At 37.5% G+C, this 25,063-nt stretch overlaps 2 protein-coding genes across 2 annotated transcripts in view; one reads left to right on the forward strand and one right to left on the reverse strand.

Annotated features, from left to right (window-relative positions):
• HIBCH (3-hydroxyisobutyryl-CoA hydrolase) overlaps positions 1–17,259 on the forward strand; it is a 74,659-nt gene extending 57,400 nt beyond the window's left edge. Inside the window, exons 13-15 of the mRNA XM_006878935.1 lie at positions 9,439–9,558; positions 14,322–14,355; positions 17,144–17,259. Coding sequence (XP_006878997.1) covers positions 9,439–9,558; positions 14,322–14,355; positions 17,144–17,259 — 270 coding nt within the window. The remainder of the gene's footprint in view (positions 1–9,438; positions 9,559–14,321; positions 14,356–17,143) is intronic.
• A 4,927-nt stretch (positions 17,260–22,186) lies between these two features.
• On the reverse strand, positions 22,187–22,480 carry LOC102871398 (chromosome unknown open reading frame, human C2orf88). The gene has a single exon (XM_006878936.1). It carries the CDS (start codon positions 22,478–22,480, stop codon positions 22,187–22,189), a length of 294 nt encoding a protein of 97 aa, XP_006878998.1.
• Between the last annotated feature and the right edge of the window lie 2,583 nt (positions 22,481–25,063).

A 25,063-nucleotide genomic window follows, 5' to 3' on the forward strand; every position in this document is an offset into this window, starting at 1 on the left:
CCCAATTAAACAAGTGTGGAAGGAGGAGTGGCATCCACTTCCATAATAGCTTGCCTCCGGAAACCCTATGAACCTGGAGAGAGGATGAAAGGTACCCAAGTGTTGAGGACTCTCCTTCATAGGGTCGCTATGAGTTGCCTGTGACTCAACGGCACTTAACAACAACAACAACCATATTAGCAGGAACCAATGGTAATGAATGAGGAAGTGGAAGCTTCATTGAATGCATTGGCTTAAAATAAGGCCCCAGGAATTGATGGGATATCAATTGACTTGTTTCAATCAACAGATGCAGGCTTGGATGCACTCACCAGTCAATGCCAGGAAATTTGGAGGATAGGTGTCTGGTCAACAGATTGGAAGAGGTCCATATTTGTTCCCATTCCCAAGAAGGGTGATCCAACAGAATGTGGAAACTATGAAACAATATCATTAATAATGCACCCACACAAAACAACAGAGAAGATCATTTAAAAATGGCTTGAACAGTACGTAGATAGGGAGTTCCCAGAAGTTCAAGTAGAATTTAGAAGAGGCTGTGGTGGTAGGGATATCTCTGTTGATGTCAGATGGATCCTGGCTGAAAGTAAAGAAAACCAGAACAATGTCTATTTATGCTTTATTGACTACACAAAGGCATTTGACTATGTGCATCATAACAAATTGTGGCTGACATTGAGAAGAAGGGGAGCACTTAATTGTGCTCATGTGAAACTTACACATGAGGCTGTTGTGTGAACAGAGCAGGGGAACACTGCATGGTTAAAAATTAAGAAGGGTGTGTGTCAGTGTTGTATTCTCTCTTCATACATGAGCATACAATCTGTATGCTCAGCAAATTATTTGAGAATCTGGTCTCTTAAGAAGGGTGACATCAGGATTAGAGGGAGACTCAGCAGTTACCTATGTTATGCGGATGACACAGCCTTGCTTGCTTATAGCAGGGAGGACATGAGCACTTGTTACAAAGATCAAAGAATGCAGCTTTCAATATGGATTGCATCTCAATATCAAGAAAACAAAGATTCTTACCACTGGACCGATAAACAACATCATGATAGAGGGAGAAGAGATTGAAACTGTCAACAGCTTCATCTTACTTGGATCCACAGTTAACACTGTTGGTACCAGCAGTCAGGAAATATGGAGACACTTTGCACTGAGAAAGACTGTAGTTAGGGACCTCTTCAAACTATTGAGGAGTAATGATGTCAGTTTCAGGACTAAGGTATGCCTGATTCAGGCCATGGACTTTCCAATCTCTTGCTATACATCTGAGAGCTGGACAATGAATAGGGATAACAGAAGAAGAATTCATGCCTTTGAACTGTGGTGTTGAAGAAGAACATTGAACATCCTGTGGACTGCCAGAAGAACAAATAAATATGTCTTGGAGAGGGTGCAGCAAGAGTGCTCTCTGGAGGCAAGGATGATGAAGCTTCACCTCACATACTTTGGGCATGTTGCTAGGAGGGGCTGTTCCTTGGAGAGGAATATGATGCTTGGAAAGGAAGAAGGTGAAGACCAGGTGGATTGACATGGGGACTGCTGCAGTGGGCTCTAATGTGTCAGGAAGTGACATAATGGCATAGGATAGGACAAAGTTTAGATTTGTTCTGAATAGGATGTCTGTGAGTCATATTCAACTTGATGACACCTAACAAACAACACCACAAGCTATATACACATGAAAAATTAGATCATATGTCCACAGAAATGCTTGTATTCAATACTCATAGTCGCTTTATTTATGTTAGTCCAAACTGGAAACAACCCAGTTTCTTTACTACTGAACAAATAAAGAGATTGTAATATAGAATACTTCTGTAAGCCATAAGAGGCAAGCTCTGGCAGCATAGTTCATAGTGAGTTGCACTGCTAACTCAGAGGCTGCACTTCTCTGTTGGCTTCACTATTCCAGCAGCTGCTTGAGCGAAAGATGGGCCATCTCTGCCTATTACAATTTGTAGCTTGGGAAATCCAACAAAGGGTGGCTGTCAGCCAGAACAGACACAAGGGCAGAGGTTTGGGATTATAAGCTAGAAGGAACACTACCGATACATGCAGTTTTGTAGATGATTCTCAAATGTTATCATGCTTGTGAGAGGAAAAGGGGAAAAAAACAACTGTACACAGACTGCATGATTTTATTTTTGTGAAATTCTAGAAGAGGCCAAACCAGAGGTATAGAAAGCAGATCAGTTGTTAATGGAGTAGAGTTGAGCAAAGAACTCTCTGGGCTGATGGGAATATTCTTTATCTTGATAGTAGTGGTACTTAATGTGACAATATACATTTTCAGAAGGTACAGAACTGTACAATCAAATGAGTGAATTTCTCATTAGTAAGTAATGGTGATTATTTAAACAAAGAAAATTATATACATGTCACTAAAAGAAAAACTTGGACCTGTAGAACTATAATATGCATTATTTTTGCTGAAGATAACTTAGTACTATTAATAAAAGCACTGTAACGGTCACGTTGAAGGATATGTTAAGTCATTGGGAAGAGAGGACAATAAATTTTAGGGGAGGATATATATCCATTTATGCAGACAGGGAGAAAAAGCCATTTTCCTATCTGTTGATGAACCTTACTGACCTGGAGACACATTCATTAGCTTTTAGGCTATCATAACATCATAGTACTTGCATCGCTAGGCCATGTTTTTTTCATCTTAAGTTGTAAATGCTTTTAAGAAATGACTGGAAGTGTCCAAGATCAGATTGCAGAAAGCATTCATCTTGACTGCCTCCGAGTCTTTTATTGTAGATAGGAAAAAAGAAATACGAGGCTATTTCTTTAAGTAAAAGCCTATTTAGTCTTTACATAGAAATATTACCAATGCAGATACATTTAAAAATGTACTGCTTTGAAATCGCACTTTATCAATGAAAGATAACTTTGACTTGTTCTAATTTAGGCTTTTATGCTTATATTTGTATTAGTTTATTGTCAATCCGACCACCTCTGGAAAAAATTTTCAGATATTAAGTACTTAAACGTGAACAATAGTAGAAATATATTACTAAAATTCATGCCAGGATGTAATTCTTAACAGCAGTTGACTGAAACTAGTTAAAAGCCAGAGACATATTTAACAAGTATTATACAGTGGTGATTTATGAAGGTTGATTTTAAAATAACAAATGATTTGTCACTGTGAATGAAATTTTGCCTTCACTTATTTCATCCAACCCTGAGGATAACTACTAAGAGATATTTCCTATGTAAGCCTGACAGCTTCAATCCATGCAACCTGTGATCTTTAGGTGTAATATTGTAAAATATCATAAAATTATAGTGTTATTCTACAAAAGACTTTACCTCTGTTTGCTTGTGTTTATCCCAGTATGTGTCTTTTTCTCTCTGCCTCTTCTGTCTTTTGCTTTATTGAGTGCAATCTAGGGCAGCTTGTTAACTCCCTAGAAGCTTGCTCAATCCTGTATCTCTAGGTGCTGACATACATTTCACATAGTGGTTGGATAAGGATGGATGGATAAATGGATGGATAGGTGAGTGGATAGATAGAAGCTTGAAAACATTACTGTAGGTGTCCAGAAATTATGGAGGGGTGGTAGGAGGCTTCATAGAGGAAATGCCATCTGCTCAGCATCTTAAAACCTTAGTGAGAGTTTACGCAATGACTTAGGATATTCCAGAGAGTACAAACTTTGTATGCTCAAAGAACATTGCTGGAGGATGCAGAGCAGAGAACAAGGAGTCAAGTTTCAGAAAATAAAGCCAAAAAGATAATTGGGCTAGATTCTGAGAGGATTTCTGTTTACCTAAAGAGTTCATATTCCATGAGCTTTCTTTCTCTCTCTTTCTATTACGTGTGTATAAAAAGAGCAAGGGCCATGTGGGGCAGCCATATCTGACCTTTACCAACTTCACCAAGGGTAATTTTCCCCATCAACAGCATCAGTAACACAAAACCAGTTCCCATGAGGTCCTCCATGCTCCTGTACCTCTTTCTACTCATCTCAACACCAATTTTACTGCTTTGCTAGGTCCAAGATCCAATGCAATAGCTCACAGACCACACAGACCATAATGGGGAAGTCAAAAGGTGATAATCCAGATTAATAACAAAATATAGTCAAGTTGGCTCCTGAAATTTACACATAGACACTTCAGACTTGAACCTTGAGGCTTTGGGCCATCTTCCCACGTTCTTAGTCTTGTCATTGTTGGCTTCTGCCATCCCTACTTGTCCAACAAAGTTCTCAATCTTGCCAGTATTGGCTTTCCATTCCCACCTTCCGAGGTCCATCTCATGTCAGGTCTGCAGTTCAGCCATAAGTGTTGCTGCTGTAGGTGTAGCTGGAGCAAGAATGGGATCCTATATTGTCTTGCTTTCTCTTCAGTGGCACCAGAAGACCTGTCTCTGGCTAGAGCTATTCACTTTGTTGGCAATTCTAACCAATTACCTTGTAGATTGTTGAGACGGACCAAAATCCCCCTGTGGATAGACTACCATACACCATTTCTGTATTCCTGTCCATCTACAAAACAAAATTAAATAGCTAGTAAAAGTCATATTGAAAGATAAACTCCACAGTGTGTGCATGTGTTTATTCCAGAAACTTATTTTTTTGAAGTATAACATACAGAAAATTACAGAAAGCTTACATATATAGTTCAAGTTATTTTCACAACTTGAACAAAACCAACACCCAGAGTTAATCAGTGATAAATCAGTGTTCCCCAAGTCTCCCTTCTCAATTACTACCTTCCTCCTGGCTTAGCCATTATATTGACTTTTCAAATTTTTTTTTTATATTGACTTTTAACAACGTTTGAGTTCTATTTAGGTGGACACGTTAGGGCTCTAGCTTTTTTTCACATAACATTGTGTTTGTGTTATGCAACATCCACATTGTGCATAGCAGAAGTTTAGTCATTTTCATTGCTGCAGAATATTCCACTGTGTGAACATATTATGGTTTTTTTATGCACCTTAGCTGTTGGTTGACATTTACCACTGCTTTCTTTCAGTTTTAGGCTGTTAAAAATAATGCTACTATGAACTCGTTCTGTGTGTCTTTCTGTAACATACAATACACGTTTTCTACAATTATGTACTCTGGAATTGTACTGCACTGCTGTGTCAGCCAAAAGTTTGCAATGAAAATTCTGCTTGCTCTGCATTCTCACTACCATTGGATATTTCTTTTCTCCTTTTAGTCACTTTGGTGAGTATGAAAGGAGCCTGGTGTTGGGTGAGTAACCCAGAAGGTCACTACTTCGAATTCACCAAACTCCCTTGAAGAAAGATGGCACTCATCTTCCCATTAAGATTTACAGCCTCTGAATTCCATGTGGAGGTTTACAGTGAGTTGAAATAAACTGAGGAACAGTGGTTATTGTTGTTGTTGTGGACTATCAGGTCAGAACTGACCCATAGCTAGCTCTCCAGCACATTTTCAGAAATAGTAAATTCCAATGGAGAAGATTGACCATCTTTCTCCTATGGAGCAGCTGGTGTATACCCTGGGTTGGCAGTTCTTTATCACTAAGCCACCAGAGTTTCATGATGACAGTGCGTATAAAATAGCATTATTATTGTTATGTGCCACTGAGTTGGGACTGACTCATAGCATACCTTCCAGTGGGTTTTCAGAGTCAGTAGACTGCACAGGAAAAATTGCTCATCTTTCTCATCGAGCACCTGGGGGATTTGAAGTGTCTCTCTTGGGGTTGGCAGTGCAACTCCTCACTTAACATTTCCATGATGAGAAATGAAATTGAGCACTATTGTTGTTCTGCCCACGAAATGCCCCTCAAAGGAGATCCAGTCACACATTTGAAATTTTCAAGACCGTTTATTAATTCCACATGTGGAGACTTTCTCCCTCCGCAAGTTGGTGGCGGTGGAAAGAAGCCCCAAGTCCCCCGTCCCAATTGCTTTTCTAGCTTTTCTGAGTGCCCCGTCGGGGCAGGGAGATTGAGATCATGGTTGGTGTGTCGGGGGATCAGTCATGTGGGCCGGCTTTTGACAGGCTGGCTACTTTGCCCACCTTTACTCCTTTTGTGTCACGTAGACACTAGTTAATTCTTTACTTTGCAAGGACAGACAAGGCTTTACCCAGGGCATTTGTGTTTGCCTTAAGCTAAGAATTTTTATGGCCTGCTTCTGCTTCTGGCATTAATGGGGGTTTATAAAAAAAATGGGGTTTTTGCTGTCCCTTCATTGTAAGTATTTGTTAGCCCTGTAGATGTGCTTGCTTGTGAAGTGCCTGTTAAATCTTTAGTGTCATTAGTATGTGGAAATAGTTTATATTTCTTGAATGTGAACTCTTTGTTGAATATAGAACTTCATTTATTTCTCTCTCTTCATGGTGTCATTTTATGAACAGAAATAGTTTGGATGTAATCCATCTTCCCGCTTCCCGCTTGTTTCTTTTATGCTTCTATTTAAGAAATGGTTGAGTACCCCATTAGGCTTTCAGAGAACAAAATGTGTCACACTAAGACTTCACATTTCTCAAGAACATTAGAAGGTAAAAGACAGTAGGCCATTGCTTTCTATTCTGTGGGTTCCCAAGGCCACTTCCAGGCTCTCCAAAGAGGGCTTGTGAGGTTCCCATATCACAGTATTCCTGACTTGGATTTATTGTTGTGACAGAATACAAAGCAAAATCAGCAAAAGGACAGTGCATGGGATGAAGTCTACAGGAAACTAGGCTGTGCTTCCAGGATTCCTTGTGAAGTTATGTAAAATGTGTTCAGTTACTCCAGCAAAAGGGACTTGAAGAGACTGGGTGAAAATAAACATAGATCACTATGTGACTGATCTATGAAATATGTGTATAACTGCATGAAACACAATATAAACGAAAGATTGTATAAAACACAATATATGTGAGTGAAACACAATGTAAAAAAGTTATTGTATGGAAACAAATTTAAAACCTTTTTAAAGAGTTAAGAAAATACTTGATGAAAAATTATCTACTATGGAACCTTCATAGCAGCTCTAGTTAAGTTTTTTATTGGGGCTGATCATGCCAACACCCTCTGTCTAGTACTTTCCAAAAGGAAAGCAAACATTAAGTCTTCCATCCATCAATGCAGCATCTTTTTCCATATATTTAAGTCATCTTTAGTGTCTCTTAATGATGCATATCTTTCAGTAGATTTATTCCTACAAAGTTAATATTTTTTATGTAATTATAAGTTACATAATTTTAAAAGTCCATTCTCTATTTATTGATATATAGAGATAAAATGTGAGATTAAATTTTGTATATTGATCTATCCAGTGACTTTGCTGTGCTCATTTTGATAGTTTACAACTTTGGGTTTTCTGTATACAGTGATGTTGTTCATCTTTTTTGCTTCCTTCCTTTCTTTTCTTCTGTATCCTTATTTATTTATTCTTCCCCATCTTGTTCTTTTTTTAAAATTAATTTTAATGAACATTTACAGAGATTTTGGATTTCCATTCATTCGTTGTTGCATTTTCTCCCCTCCCCCCCACCGCCAGTTTGCTCTTCTCTTTGAGAAGTAAAAGAAAAATTCCTTCATATAATCCTCCCACACCCCCTAACCCCACCCTGAGTATACTCTACTCTGCAACCTTCATTCTGGATTCTTACGATAATCATAAAACCCTATAATATATTGCTTTTAAACTGTTCTCTCCGTCTTCTATTTCAATGCAGTATACATAATTTATCCAGTTTTTCTCATTCTTTCCCCAACCCTGATGTCAGTCCCATTCTACAGCAGTGGCATTATACAGTGTTTGTCCTTTTGTGACTGAGATATTTCACGCAGCATAGTGTCCTCCAGGGTCACCCATTTTGAATAATATTGCATGAGTTCCTTGTTTTTCAATGCAATGTTTTATTCCATTGTGTGAATATACCACAGCTTCTCTATCCATTCATTTGTTGATGGGCACTTAGGTTGCTTCCAGCTCCTTGCTGTTGTGAACAAAGCCACAATAAACCTGGGTGTGCATATATCTGCTTGGATGGCGGTTACCCCACCTTATTCTTGCCAGCTTCCTGTGCTGCCTAGGACCTCTGTTAAAATATTTAGTAAAAGTAGTGGTAGGAGCCATCTTTGGCTGACTCCTAGTCATGAAATTTTAATATTTCACTGTTAAAAATGTTAACTGCTCTAAGGATTTCTTTGGACTCAAAAAGTCAAGTTTAAACCCTCAAGATAGTCATTCAACAGTAAAGAGAGCCTGGAAACTTATCTGTCGTAATTATAGGGTATATACTATGTGTACACAGCATGCTATGGGCCTCCACTGCAGCCGTTTGGTCACAATCTTATACAGGAATTTGAACATTGACAGTAGCATCTTTAAATTCAGAAAGGTGCGCCATAATACTGTAACCGAGGAGTCAAGTCTGAAATTCTTATTTAAATGCTTTAGCAAGGAACACCCCAGGAAAGGAGAATAGGAATGATTGCACCGCTTTAAAAATATTAACCGGATTGTATATGTAGAAGTCGTTAAAAGTTTTTTACAAAATGCTATAGAAGCGTGTAGGGAGCTCTGGTGGCCTACTGGCAAGAAGCTGCGTTGCAATCCTGCAAGCTCGCAGTTCAAGGCCACCAGCTGCTCCTCGGGAGAAGGATGGGCAACCTCCTCCTGTGCTATTAATTGCTTCTGAAAACCTGCTGGAAGATCAGCAATGATTCAGTCCCAACTCTTTGGTACACAACAACAAACATGTAAGAGTGTGTTACCATAACTTGAATTTTTGTCTCCTTTTTCTTCCAAAGTAAATGGAATTAATTATGGATGAAGATACAGGTTCAGGTAACTCTAGACTCATAACATGGGAAGGGAGATACTGGATTTTTCTGTTCCCTCCCGTCCTTTGTGTTGTATAGTGAAATTTTTTTCATGATTTGTTAGTTTGCAAGATAGATATTAATTTAATTAAAATATAATTGCTATTTGCATACCTACTTGGGATCCTAAGTCCTGCCAAGCAGGCTATAATTGCAGATTTATTTTTCACTCTTTAAATTATCTTGTTATTATGTGCCAACAAGCCAGAACTGACTTGTAGTTCACCCTTCAGTGGATTCTCCCGAGTCAGTAAACCACATGAGAGGACAATGCTCATCTTTCTCCGACTGAGTAACTGATGAATTTGCACCATCTCCCTTTTGCTTGGGAGCCAAGTCCTTGCCTACTCCCAGAACTCCCTTTAAATGATAACCTGAAGAATTTATGCCACTTGTAGAATGCTCTGTTTTGTTTTTGTAACAAATTAGAAACATTTTTTATGCTTAGTCAAGTCTAACCTTGAGGTCTTTTATGAGACTTTGACTTATGAAAATACTGGTAAGAAGTGTTTTCATAAGTCAAACTCTCATAAATAAATCTCACACAATGAGATTTGTATAGAAAAATTTGTAACTCTTGGATTAAAACTAGTACATTTATTACCCCTATAGATTTTGAAAAGAATGTCTCCAACATCCCTCAAGATCACTCTAAGGCAACTCAAAGAAGGATCTTCAAAGACATTGCCAGAAGTGTTAATTATGGAATATCGCTTAAGTCAAGCTTGTATGGTAAGAATTTTTTCAAGTGCTATTTTTCTAGTTATTTTCTAGTTAGAGAAATAGTGCAAAACTGCACAAAGATCTTTTGTCACAAGTGAGCTAACTTTACGTGTGTGGAAATATGTTCCCCAGATTAGTAGTAGCCTTTAATGAATCAAGTAATTACATTTGCATATTATTGTTGTTAGGTGCTGTTGACTATGACTCAGAAACCTTATGAACAACACCCCTGATTCCTGCCCTATCCTGTGTCATCCTTATCATCTCTGATACACTTGAGCCCAGTGCTGCAGTCACTGTGTCAGTCCATCTGAGGGTCTTCCTCTCTTTATCTGACCCTGTTAACTTTCCAAGCATGATGTCCCATTCCACGGGATAGCCTCTCATAGTAACATGTCTAAAGTATGAGAGATGAAGGTTTGCCATCTTTGCCTTCACGGAGCACTCTGGCTGCACTTTTTCCAAGATATATCTGTTTGTTCTTTTTGCATTTGCTTATAAATCTGTATTAAAAGCCCTTAAATCTCACCAGAAGTTTAAAATAGACAACCATGATTCAGGCATGGTCATTGTGATCTTGGGCAAGATGCAGAAACTCACTGAATCTGAATTCCGTCATAATGTAAAATGATATATATTAAAAGTAGCACTCAATCTAGTACAAAATGCTCTGTGTAGTACTTGGCAGACAATAAAGGACAAGAGGGAGTTATTTTAAATGTTTTAATCAATAGATTAACATTTAAGGTACCATTGTATATAATTTAAACAGTAGTCACATGCAGTGTTATTTTCATGAAAAAATTTGAGCCATCAATTTCTTCCAGATAATAAACTCTTTAAGGGTAGAATTATCCCTTTGGTGTTAATGTTCAGAAGATTCTTAAGAAATAATTTATGGAATGAATACATTTACCTAATTTGATCCATTTATAACCTAAGAGGAATATTTTTATATAATTACCAGAAAATAATATATGCCTATTGGGCTTTAATGCCTTCAAAGTAGTTATTAAAATAGTCAAAATAGTTAATTTAGCCAGGATGAAAATTCCATTGGTTATTTTTAAAATCACTCCTCAGAGAATGAAAATAGGAGCTAAGGTTTATTACATCGTGGGTAGTATGCAAAGAACTTTGCATGCATTCTTTTAATTAAATCTTATTCTAGAAAGATTGGTACTGTTACTATCTCCTCTTACAGATGAGGAAAATGGTATAGAGAAGTCTGAGAGTGCTGATAGTGAATGGCTGAGAACAGGCTAGTGAGTGGCTTGTGGCACAAAGCTGTGTCACTCCATGGCCTGTGGTCCTGACTACCCTGTGTATTTTACACAGTACATATTTTTCAGAATACATATGTGCTCTACCTTGATTGACTCCCTCCTTTCTTCAGCCTGTCAGCAAAAATAATAGTTTATGTCAGGCACTATGCTAAGTATTTATTACACTTAATCAGAAGATGCACTGCTTATTTCATGGAAATTACAGCATCCAGAAATGACAAAGAATTAGTAAAACAATTACACATTGTGGAAGTTATCTAAAGCATATGTTTGGAATTGGTATTAGAAGAAAATTACACAGGGATAGGCATGTTTGTGGAAGGGAGAGAAACTTAATTTGAAAAGTAAGCCAAGGAAACTATCTCAGAGGTGTCACCTCATATGTAACCCCAAGGATGAGAAATAAAAATGCTGATAAGCCTCTCAAGGTTTAAGCCAGGATTTTAAATTTGATCTGTTTGCTTTTAAAAAGATACAGAAATAGAGATAGAGAGGCTCATAATAGATGCAGAGATCAGAGAAAAGTTTATTGCAATAATCAGAATGGGAAATAATAACACTTTAGACTATGGTGAAAATAGAAGAAATAGATTTGAGACAGATGTAGAAGATAGGCTTGATAGTTCTGGATGGATGTGAGGGAAATAATGTATTTAGCAATTGAAGCAAAGAGGCTGAGGCTAGGGGTTGAGGTCTGGGGCATTAGCACTAATTGCTTTTTAAGACTTTGAGGCTTTAATTACTTACTAAAAAAAAATAGCATGTACAGGGAACTGCTGGGTTATTGGGAATGCATAGGAAAAAGCCCAGAAACTCCTACATTCTTGGTACTTTATGGTGGGAAGACATGCCATAAATAAGATCAATGCATAAAATATATGGTATATGAATTATAAGTCCTAAGGTGAAAGAGTAAATAGAATATGAAATTTGTAGGGACAGAGGGTTAAACTGTAGACAGGATGATCAGGAAGGCCACACTGAGATGGTCAAGTGAAGACCTGGAAGAAGTGAGGAAGAGTACTCCAGACAAAGGGAACTGTGGGTACTGAGTTGAAAGCGTGTCTTCTGATTCTAGGAGGCCAGGAAACAGTGTGGTTAGAATAGAGGAGATGGTGCCTGAGAGATTATGACAGATCAACAGAAATCAAAAGATGTGTTTAATTGACAAATTTGCTATCAAGGACTCCTCCAAAGTGCTAAAGAGCAAGGATATAATTTTAAAGACTAAGGTGCGCCTACTGATCCAAGCCATGGTATTTTTAATTGCTTCCTCTGCCTCTGAAAGTTGGACAGTGAAAAAAGTTGACCGAAGAATCAATGCCTTTGAGTTGTGTTGGGAAGAGAATTGAATACCCCATGAAATGCTAAAGGAATGAACCAGGTTATCTTAGAGAAAGTGTTACAAGGGTGCTCCTTAGAGGAAAGAATGGTGAAACTTCATCTCAATTACTTTGGGCATCATGTCAGGAGAGACCAGTCCTTGGAAGAATACATCATGCTGGGAAAGGAGGAGGGGCAGAGAAAGACTCTTAATGAGATAGATTGACACAGTGACTGTAACAGTTGCCTTGAGCATATCACAGATCATAAGGATGACTCAAGATAGGGCAAGATTCAGTACCATTGTTTCTAGGGTTGCTGTGAGTTGAAATCTCTTCAGTGGTACCTAACAACAACTAATTGAAGAGGAACTGAGTAAATGGGATGTGAAGACATTGAGAATGTCTGTACATGACTCTTTCTTCTTGAAACAGATATCAGATAGAAAACTAGAACTATGGAATTATTTGAGATTTCTTTTATTACTTTGTAAAATGGAAGGTGTTAGAACATGTTCACAAATGATTAGGAATTATGCAATAGAGAAGAAAGTATGTTGGTGATTAATGTTTACTCAACAATTACTAAATGGTAGATACGTACTGTCTGGGATGTGGATTAAAATTATCTTGTGATGCATGTATAGATACTGGTGTTTCAGGGAACTGAAGTTTGGAGAATTGGCTAGCCCAAAGTGCTGTACTTAATACATAGTTGGACCAAGATATGAACCTAGGGAGTTTGATTGCACTTAGCACTAAGATATACTACTTCTACTGATGTCATGAAAAGAGAATTACACAGTCTTTGAGAAGTCAAGAGGGGATACATGTGAGAATATTGGGGAGAACTGATGTTACAAATGGAGATGATTTCTTTGGCTTCTGTAATGAAAAGGAAGCCAGGTGCAAATAGATGCAGGTGGGCTTTAAATTTAGTGGTAAAAAGACAGGGGTGTCTGTGTTTGAGGGCTTCTCTATTTTAAAATAACATAGATTATTAACTGATAATTTATTGAGAGTAGAGTATAATCAAACAAACAATATATTCAAATGGGCAGATCTCTTTCCAGTGACCTTTTTAAAAAGCTAAGAAGCAAGGATGTCACCTTGAGAACAGACACATCTGACTCAAGCCATAGTATTTTCAAACTCCTGCTATGCAGAGGAGATGTACTGCACTTGCAAAGTCAGCAGTCAGGGACCTTTTCAAATTTTTGAGGAGCAGCGATGTCAGTTAGAGGACTAAATTTTACCCCATTCAGGCCATCGTCTTCTCAAGCACATGAAGAAATGTTCAAAATCCTTAGCTCTAAGAGCAATGCAAATCAAAACAACTATGAGATATCATCTCACCCTAGTAAGAATAGCAAAATTTAACAGAGCAGCAAGCAACATATGCTGGCGAGGATGTGGAGAAACTGGAACTCTTATTCACTGTTGGTGGGAGTGTAAAATGGTGCAACCATTGTGGAAAGTGGTCTGGCGCTTTCTCAAAAAATTGCAAATAGAGATACCATTTGACCCAGCAATTACATTACTGGGAATATACCCCAGACCATAACTGCCATCCCAGCAGATATATGCACACCCATGTTTATCGCATTTGTTTATAATAGCAAAGAGTTGGAAGCAACCTAAGTGCCCATCAACAAATGAATGGATAGAGAAGCTGTGGTATATTCACACAATGGAATATGACATTGACCTCATGCAATATTATTCAAAGTGGGTGACCCTGGAGGACATTATGCTGAGTGAAATATCTCAGTCACAAAGGGACAAATACTGCATGGTGCCACTGTTGTAGAATGGGTCTGACATCAGGGTTGGGGTAAGATTGAGAAAAAACTGGATAAATTATGTATCCAGATGAGGGAAAGAACAGATTAGAGGCGATATATGATTATTATGGTTAGCACAGGAATCCAGAATTAAGGTTGCATAGAGAAGTGTACTCCGGTTGGGGGGTGGGGGGAATGGGATGGGGGAATTGTATATCAATGAAGGAAGTTTTTGTTTAAAAAAAAAATCCTAAAAAAAAAATGTGGTCCAGTGAACGTCATAGTTCAGATTGTGACCATAGTCTGAGGTAGGCGGGGTAAAGAACCCTAGGAACAAAGATGGTTGGAACTTATGCCCCTTACTCTTGATTTTCTTTCAGAGAGGCCATGATTTTCATGAAGGCGTTAGAGCAGGTAAGTGTCAGTAACTCAGTTTCCCTTGTACTATTACAAAAAGAATACTTATATCCTCTTAATTAGAAATGATAGTTGCATTGAACATTTAATTTTGTAAGGATTTCATAAAAATTCATGTTTAGACAGTATTAGTTTCAAAGACTGATCTCTGTTTATATCCCTGTTGGTAATGTGAAAACCAAAAAATGGTAAAATCTCTACAGGTAGGAGGCAATCCTTTTCCTAAAGTCACATGGACTGCCTTTGATAAGTAAACTAATTTTGTTGCTGAAGCTTTGAACATTCCATTGGGGGGGGGAAATATCCCTCAAGTCCTTCCCTCTTTTGTACTATCAGACAAAATCAGCAGCCAGACCTTACCACCACCTTCTTTCCTGCATCAGAGCACTTAAATCTGTTTAAAAACCATGTGGCATAATTTGTACCATCTGCTAATGTTCTTACTAGTATTTTGCATTTTTGCTTACCATGTCCAAAGTCAGCATATTCAAAAAGAGCAAATGGAGGGAATGATTTGTTTAAAAGCAGAAATACAATAATTCCTTTTTATTTATAATTTCTTATTTGTATAAACAATAGCTATTATTTCAGTAGTATAAAATGAGGTGTTTCTGTCTGAATTTATTATATTTTCATCAGTTAGAATATGGGCATTAAATATGCTGTTTTTACAATAATAAAAAAAAATTTGTGTTCCCCATAATCTAAGCTTTGATAATAACCAGTCACCATTGTTTTAGAATTCTTAATTTCTTACGTGATAGAGTCATCAGAAGTAGCACTGTTCTCAAACCTTTTAAGATGACATGGAGTTCATTTAGAGGCCACAGCTGTGTATTTTATTGAAATGAAGTAAAATGCTTTTCCCCACTAATTCTCTACAAATTCTTGCTTGAATGTGCATCATCTGAGCTTAGGCCTCTGATTTTAGGAAGTTACTACTTGAGTTAAAGAAAAAATACTCAAATCTTTACTATACATTATTATAGCTATTTGTAAACAAACAAAAATATTACTTTCAGATGAATATTGTCTGTTATTTTAAGGGGGGGAAAAGGTCGAAAGCTTCATCAAAGCAGCAAAGTCCTGATTGATAAAGCAGGTGCTTTTTATCAAGTCACTTTTAATGAAGAAAATATATTGCTTAATCTTTCCGTTTAGCCTCTTTATTCAGAAAGCTACATAATTTCTGATTAAAAATGTTCAGCGTTCTTGCATAATCAAATGTCTGTTATGCTTTGTAAATTAGATAAAATATGTTAGCATATTAGGGAAATGGCTATTACAAATTCTTCCTGATAACACGTAAATGGATTATCTCTGCAGAGCTACGGGGACTCCGCTTCCAAATGGAATTTGTGTGGGTCTCTCATGAGACCTTCTGAAAAATCTGAGTTGTGTGTATTGTAGGGGACATAAATGACATCACTTCTAGGAGAAGGAAAAAAGAGTTTGTTTAAATTAAAGTAACAGAGTTTGACTAATTTTTTTTTTAAACTTTAGTGGAATCACAGGAAGGGACATAATTGTGACCAGAAGGTTTAAAGAAGAAGAGGTGTTTGTGCAGAGAATACCCTAGGATTGTTCTTTATCTTTTCTAAGGAAGATAAAACTCAGATTTGAGGGATCAGAACATCAGGGTTTAATGCCACCACTGATTTGATACTGGAAGCCCGTCAGGCAGCCAAACATTGAAAATGTCCAGTGATGGAAACCATCTTACCTCGTAAGGCAGTCTTCCTTTTTAGTTCCTAAGCCTCTTAACATTTTAGTCTTTTGTGCTAAATTGGGTTTTTGGGGCTGTCTGTAAAATTTATATTGTTATGTATTTTCATTCTTCACAAGATTTAAGCATATTTTGAGCATAATTGAAATTCCCTACCTGAACCATACCAACTATATGCTGTTCCTTTTTATGTAAAAACAGTACAAAATCAAGACCTATTTATTTAGAAGTAATTGTAGACTCACATGCCTTTGTAAAATGTGAGAGATTCTGCGTACCCTTTTTCCATCTTCCCTAGAATCACAACCAGGAAATTGATACTCTCCCTCCTATTTAAGAGAGTTGAAGATTGCCTCAGAATTCCTAATGTTGCTCTGGCTACATTAAGTGATGACCACACAGAAATAGGAGAGGGAGAGGTTTTGTGATAACTTGAGGTGGTCTGGCATTTAATTTTAATCCTGTTCACACCACAGGATTCAGCAGACCTGTAGTATCCACACTGAAGCAGGCAGACAAATATTCTCTCACTCCAGACACTGCTTCCAAATGCAATGTATAGAGATTGTGAAAGCAGATCTGGGCCTGCCACCTTTGACTGCATTCCCCTTTAAGCCACACCAAGTCTGGTTTTTAACTGTTTTCTACCATTGGGGTGCCACTTACTATTTTAAGGAGGAAAATATGTTTAATAGTTAAATCACTAATAATTCAGGATTAATTTAGTAAGCTTTGTTAAAGCTAGAGATATCATGCTTAGATTGGAAGCTATCTACACTAGTCTTCATCAGTATATTGCTATCTAGGAATCCAGGTATCTTGGGATTTATTTTAGAAGAAAAATTGAACATGTATAAAATTTAAAAATTTATAGAGGGGAAAGTACTTTGAAGTCAACATACCTAATACAAGGTGGTGATGGTTAGTTTAGTCGCTGTTGAATTGGTTCTTACTCATAGCAGCCTTATTTTGCACAACATAACGAAACATATGGATTGATTCAATAATGAAAATCTGATAATAACACAAAGAAATGTGTTCACATCTATGTCTTGACAGTTTTAATAGAAAAAGACCCAAATCCGAAGTGGAAACCAGCTGATCTAAAAGATGTTACTGATGAAGATGTGAATAATTATTTTCAATCCCTGGGAAGCAATGATCTGAAATTTTGAAGTGACTGTTCTTTTAAAAAGCTGCTAGTTTGGAGCATGACGACAAATATGGTGATGACAAATACGGCTTGCTTTATTTTATACAGCCTGTAAACTAAGAATGGTTTCTTAATTTTAAAATGATTGTGGGGATGGGCGTCATTTATTTCATGCTACATACAAATTATATAAAATTCAAATTTCAGCATACAGAAATTGTTTTTTTGGAACATAGCTGTAATCTCCCCCCCCCTTTTTTTTTTTCATATTACTCATGACTCTCTTCATGTTCGAGAGCTCTGGTGGCTTAGTGGTGAGGGGTTGTGCTGCCAAACCCAAAGGCACACAGTTTGAATCCACTAGCAGCTCCCATGTGATTTACTACCTCTGAAAACTCGCCGGAGCGTTAGCTGTGAGTCACTTCTAACTTGAAGGTACACAACAACAACTTTTCATGCTACCCTGGCAGAGGTAGATGGTTACAAAGGGGATCATGTGGCCTGCAAAGCCTGTTTACTTTTTAACCCTTGACAGAAAACATTTACCAATCTGTGTATTAGAAGAGGGGGAAAATGGAAAGGTCTTTAATGATTCTCTTCAGTTAATATATCTAATTGAAATAGGAACTTTGTGCTTTGCCTTTGGGTAGTGACTTACATGTTTATTAAGTAGATGCATATATATGTAGATTTAAAAAAATTATAAACCCTGAAAAACAATTCTTTGTTAATGCTTCAGAGAATTCTCTCCATGTATAACATCTATTCCAAACAAGTAGAAGTATTTTTTATATAACATTAGAAATCCAAGAAAAAAAAAATTTATAAAGTTGTCTCTTTTTTTCTTTTCCTAAAGTCATAAGGTGATAGGTAGGTCTTTTGTTCATAGAGTCCCTATGAGTCGTGCTTGACTCGACAGCAATCAGTAACAACAACAAAATAATAATAATTCCATCCTGTAGGAAACACTGTTGCTTTTTATTTATAATTGTGTTCATCTGGCAGAATAAGGTATTTGGAAACTCCAGTGTCTGATAAACTTTACTTACTGCAATTTACCTCAAACTTGTGTGCTATGTTAATTGTTCTCACAGAAGGTTCAAATCTAGTGGGGGCAAGGGAGCTCTGGTGGCGTAGTGGCAAGAAGCTGCACTGCAATCCCGGAGGTACAAGGTTCGAATCCAACGGATGCACTGCTAGAGAAGGAGGGGCAATTTGCTCCTGTACCAGTCAGATCCAATTTGATGGCACATACACACACAAATAATAAATTTTTTTTTAAATTTAAAAAAAAATCAAGAGGAGGGAAGAGGAGTTTATTCAAAATATAAATGACATTAGTGATTTGTATTGACAGTAGGTGTTATTTAAGGAACCTTAAGCATAGGTAAGAATCTTAGTCACCTGATCATTTTATAACTTGAATAGTTTCTCCTTTATCCCAAACCTGTAAATACTAAGAGACTTTCAAGTTGATAGTAACACAAATCAAAGGTACTAAAAAGGACATCAGCGATTGTTTCCTGTTCACAAGTGAGCAAACTGCCATTCACCAGGTCAGTTGCTGTTTCTTAGTTCTTGAGTTGAGATGCAGAATATGTTAAGTCTTCCAAAAATTCACAGAACATATTTCAAATAAAGATGCCATGATAATGGACACGTTCACATTTCTATTTTCATAGCAGCTAAATTGGACCAGAAGGAGTCAGGAAATTTATTTGTATATATTGATTTTTACTCACTTTGTTATAATATGTTACCGAGCCCAAGATGGGTGATTTTAAACTGTGGCCCTCAGGCCTGGTTCAAATTGTTTTTCTGTCAAACATTCTTCTAGGTGGTCTGTGCATTGCTATACAGTGGTATCTCATAGTTGCTGTGAAGCTGAACACTGTGACACTGATGTGCCAAAAGTGATAATGGTTACCCATGGTGGACAGTGTTTGCTGGAGCTTCCTGATTAAAACAAGCCTGGAAGCAGGAGTGGCATCCTCTTTTGAAATGGCATGCCTTCGGAAACTCTATGAACAGTGCTCAGGCTTTTCATTCATAGGGTCGCTATAAGTCATCTACGACTCGATGGCACTTAACAACAACTCTCTTTATATTCGTTGTCAAGAAAATGTTGAAATCATTTATGTTAAAAAGCAAGTCTACTTAGTTAAAAAGCATTTGCTTTCTTTAAATAATAACTCAGAGCTAGTTACTTGCAGCTAGGTTTTATTGTACAGTTATAAAAATTTTTTCACAAAAATACCTGGAAATATATACCATTTCATAACTAAGTCTTACAGGTTCTTAGTTTTACAAACAAGGTTGCACACAGGGCTTCCAAGCCACTGCCCACACGATCCAAGGAGGAGGTATTCTATATTTAGTCACATGTATACAATATGAGGGCATTATAATGAAGCATATGCTCTTTAGAACTTGTGTTTATAGTACAGTTTCATAACACTATTTCTAAAGGGTTTCTAGCTCTTGATTTCTAAACCTGCAATACCATAGTCCCCTTGTCTCATAAAATGTCAAGAATATTGAGTAGAACATAAAGATATCATACTACTTCATTCAGTGTGTCTATTTTTAATAAGGCAATTTGACACAAATTATTCCTTTGGAACTAAGAGGGTACTCATTTTGTTTTCTTCAAAATTGTGCTTTATATTAATTGTCATAGGTAAGTGCTAAGGCAACTTAAATCCTAGGATCACAGGCACATAACTGAAAGAGTGTGGGAGATGCTTTTAACTGGGAAAGGCATAAGTGAAGAATATCTGTGGAGTATGTGAACTTCTGAAAATAGGGAATTGGCACATTTCTCCATTTGAGCTGTTTCTGTAATTACCGCCTATTGTTTGTCAGGCTCACAGAGGGTCATCTGCGGCTGCATGGATGTTCCTGAGGAAAGATGCACATGTAAATGGGGCAAAGAAAGAAAACTGCAACTGTGTCCTTTCTCTTCAGTATAAAACACTGGAAACTTGTATTTGCAGTGGCAAATAAAAGTACCACAGTTTTGTTGGAGAAAGAGTGATAGCAGATTAGATCTACCTAGATACATCTGGCAGCGTCTCAGTTATACCTCAGTAAGTAGAGGCCACGAGCAAAGAAGGAATCAAAAGTTAAAACATTTCAAAGTGAGCAAACCTCTCCAGTCCATGAATACTTAAAAAAAAAAAGTAGGATATGCAGCTTTAAACATTTTATCATTGTTATTAATTTCTCTAATTAGGGTGCTTTTAAATAGAAAATGATATGAAATATAAAATGAACAAAAAACACCTGGGCATTTGTCTGAACCACAAGTATAAATACTCAAAATTGCAAATTTCTCTTCAGAACTTTAAATGTTTTGTTGCACCTATGTGAAACTTTCTTCCTGTAGCCTTAAAATTTCAGTGAACAAGTATGGTGGGTTTTTTATTATGTAAGTTACAAGATTCTAAATACAATAGGAATGTATAGATCCTGGAATTAGGTGACTAACATTCATTAAATGAACAGCTGTCTAAAGGCAACTAGACAGTGACACATCACCCAGTTTAAAGAGAGATTTCTTTGCCCAAGTAACTAAGAGTTTGCTGCATTCGATTGTAGGTTTCAAAGTGTAATTGTGAAAATTAGAGGTAGACAAGGCCAAATGCATATTTATCTCACTAAAGAGGTCACGAGCTTTTTTCCTGCCTTCTAAGGACAAAAGATCTAATGTGTTTAACAAAAGGATCCAGCATAAATGAGCTTAAGTATTCCCTTTTCATTTCAACTCTCTGGGTAGAAAAATCTTGATGAAAATATAATTCTAAAGACTCAGCCCCTATTTTCCTACAGGATCTACCCTCTCACTATCTTCCTCGCCTCACCCCCAAAATTATCTGTTATCAATGAGTTCTGAAACAATACTGATTCCTTTAAAAAAGCTGAGGAAGAGTGTGCTTAGATGGAATGCTTCAGGTAAACCTAGAAATACAGAATAATGGCTATAAAGCTTTATAGGCTTTGTGCTGCCATTGGGGGGAAGATGCATGTTGACCTTAAAACATGCATTGAACTTGTTTCAGTGGAAGCATTCCATCTTTTTCCATTCTGCAGTCCAACTGTCTTTTTGCATTGCCTGGTCCTGTAGCAATTTGGCAACTGCTCCACCAGTCAGCAGATTAGGAATAACTCCTCTGTATGCTAGCTGTTTCCACCTGTGAGACATTTAGGGCTGAGGCCATGTTTTGCTTTCTCCCTTGCAAACAAAGCTTCTGTTATCTTAAGATTTACTGGATTGCTGCTTTAAAAAAAAGCTGCTAGTACTTGCTTTCTTAAACAGATCACTGGGTTTCCTAGGTCAGGGTTGTGGATAGTATGTAATAAGATGGCTTTTGTAAATAGTGTCTTTTTTAAGCCCCAAAGTCTGAGTCATCTAATAACAAACAGCCTGGTTAGTTAGAGACCTGAAGTTCAAAGTCATAGTTATGTTCTTCATTTACAAAAATAAATATATTATTAAGGAAAAGGGTTAAAAGAGACTTCTACATAAGTTGTTTGATCCTTTATGTCAAGAAGTGGGAACCCTTCACACAAATGATTTTACCGGTAAGACCCACTGATTATCACTTGAGTGCCTTTCTTTTATAGTTGTAGCTTTTTTGTGTGTGAATTTGGGGCAAATTTTTATTCTTACTTTCTTTGGTGATGCCACTACTGCCTCAAAAAGAAATGGATGGGACATGCAGCTGAATATTGTAGTACCCTTTAAATGACTACAAGCAGGTAGAAATTGCTATGAACATAGAACCATTTAGAACACATTTCATCTGTCTCGCTACATTAGGAAAATTATCACACAGACTGTTTTTCCTTATATTTAGATAGTTTTTTGTATTTACTCACCAGTTTTTGCTTTTGTTTCATGTATTTAACACTAGCACCAACTATAGCTACAGTTTATGATGATGTCATCACCCTACGACATCAGGCCCCTCACTTTCGATATATGGGATGTCGGAGTATTTGATGTTATTGCATGCCCATTGCTGCATAGCATCATTCAGGATTTCCTCGGATAGATGTTGTGCATATTCAAGGATCACAGGATTGGTCACTGGCTGTATCTTTGTTTCCTCTCTGATGACGGGAGAAGGCATCTTTGGTAGAAATGTCTCTGGCATAAAGGCTTCTTCACTTGGATGGCGCTTCTCATTCTCAAATGTAGGAGGAAATGGGAAAGTTTGCTTTGATTTCATGCAGCCCATGTTATGAAGAGCTTTGAGTGGAGGACAACAGCAGCAAAGACTACTTCACCAGCATCTTTGGGTCACAGGAAGTGAAGTCCAGGTGATCCTGACCAGTGTTTTCGCTCTGCAGGAGTCAGTATTCCCTCTCAGCACTCTTTGCATGTAGTGTTTACCTGTAAAGAGAAGGAAGGTTTCATCTTGTAACTATATACTGCGTGATGAAGTGGCATGCAGAAACAATCCTCTTTATCAATTTGGTCACTTGAAGGAAACAAGCGGTAACAACAGAGAGCTTTAGCTTCTCAGTAAAGGCAAAGATAATGGAAGAGAGCTAAAAAAGGATGTTTACAAGATAGGAAAATATTCATTTGTGTATTGGGTATGCTGTCTTCATGCCAAAAGAGTAGCTGAGTGGTTGCAACAGAGACCATATGGCCACAGAACCTAATATAATCCACTCCAGTGCCAAAACTCTTGAGCCTGCTTATCTTTGGCTGCTACCAGAGTAAGACTTCATCTCCTGCTCAGATGTTTCCAATTCAAATAATGTCAGATAATCTCTAAACAACATAGGTTAAATGTGGCAAAGTCACCCATTTTCTGTTCTGAAATAGAAATTCCCATGAAATTATATGGACATGTTCGATTGAAGTAATGTTAAAGTTCTCTCAGCCCAAGTATCTCATCCACAGTTCTTTGCCTTTGGACAGTAAGTAAGCTGCAGTGCTTGTAATGTTCCTTTTGAGTTCTCTGACTGTGATATTGTCACTGAATTAATATTGTTGTTGTTATGTGTCGTCGAGTCACTTGTGATGCATAGTGACCCTATGTACAATAGTCCTGACACCTGCTCTGTCCTGTGCCAACTTTGACACACCTACTCTCATAACCCCAGTCACTGAATCAGTCCTTCTCATCCAGGTTCTTCATCTCCTGTACTATCCCTCCACCCTCCCAAACATGATGTCCCTCTTCAAGGACTGGTCCCTCCTTACAACATGTCTGAAGTGTGTCAGATGGAGCTTCAGAATCCTAGCCTCCAAGGGTGAACTAAAACCAAGACAGACTTCACAGCAAGATTTCACAGTAGAAGAGAACAGTCAATAAATAGTGTTGACTTATTTATGAGAATACTGATATTAAAAAAGGAAGAACTAGCATTTTTTTAGAAAAGTATGTAGTTAACAAAGTCCAGAAAAAGTTCCCTTTGCTCAGCTTCCTGTTAGGTGTTTTCAGGCCTGTATATACATGCTGTGTTCTTGCAGTACTACATCTGTTCTGAACTCCTTATCCTCCCAATGGGGATAAGAGGGAGATCCCATTTCCTATGTACAGATACCCTTAGTCTTGAATACATGTTCCAGGAAGATTTCAGAAGTGTATTTCAAAAGGGGAGGAGCAATTGTACACAAGCTCCTTGAAACCAGGGGCGGTCGTGGTTGTGCCTGTCCAGCATATTATAAAACTCGATATCGAATCCATTTTGTATTATGAGAAATAGTGAGGAGAATTGGCCATATTTAACAGAAATAAAAGACACTTGAATGAGTGTCAGCTAAATAAAAGGCCATAAGCAGAATTATCATCATATTCCTGTTACCTAGAATCTTGAATTTTGCAAAAGTGACTGAGCAGACATACTGTAGATAGAAAGGTATTTCTAGCCAGTGAACAGCAGTCAACAAGCACTGTGACCTTTGAGCAAAGGGACACACATTGTAATCAGCCCTGCATCCTGGATTTCTGTCTGGGAGCCCCTTCCTACCACAGGGAAAGCAAGGAGAGTAGCATCCCTGCTGCACTGAGATAGCAGAGGCTTGTCCTATAAATTCTAGCTGAAGCAATGTCTAGAACAAATACTTAAAGAGAAAAGGGAGCTATGGAGTCTTGGCTGAAATGTGCAGGATAATATTTGAGACTTATCAAAATATCAAAGTATTTGTAGGCAAATGTCATACCCACAGTCACACAGTATGGCAAACAGTAAGTACTTCTATATACTCATTTGTAGACACTAGAAATAGATCTATGTATATAGTACAGTAAACAGGGCAAAATGAGGAATACTTAGCCATAACCAAATACCCTGAGGGGATGAATCACTTAGCCTAGGAGTTCAAGCCCATTGTTGCGGGGGATTGTCAAGGTCAAGTGGTTTTAGCATCTAATTTTGATGACAGTCATCTAAGATGTAATGATTTCTCCCTGTTGTGAGCGAAGAAAATCAAAGACTGTGTTCCAGAAGACTTATGGACCATGCAAACATCACCACACTCCTGAGACTAGAACTAGTTGGTTCATAACAGAAAGTCTCTGATATAAGAGTGGGAGAAAAATGTGAAGCAAAACACAAACATAAAAACATCTAAACTGAAAAAAAAAAAACCTAGACTTACTAGTCTAATAGAGACTGGTGGAACCATTGAGACTATCATCCTTAGTCATCTTTCAGGTTTGGAACTAAAAATAACCCTGTGGCTTAACGTCCAGCCAAACAATAGAGGGACTTAGATGGTGATGATTTAACACCAGGGAGGATAGCACTCTTTAGAATAATCAACTATATACAAGATCAAAGTAGCAGATGCCCAGAGGTTGCTC

Source organism: Elephantulus edwardii, unplaced genomic scaffold (assembly GCF_000299155.1).
Source record: "Elephantulus edwardii isolate Elephantulus edwardi_28Jun2011 unplaced genomic scaffold, EleEdw1.0 scaffold00001, whole genome shotgun sequence".
Taxonomy (NCBI): domain Eukaryota; kingdom Metazoa; phylum Chordata; class Mammalia; order Macroscelidea; family Macroscelididae; genus Elephantulus; species Elephantulus edwardii.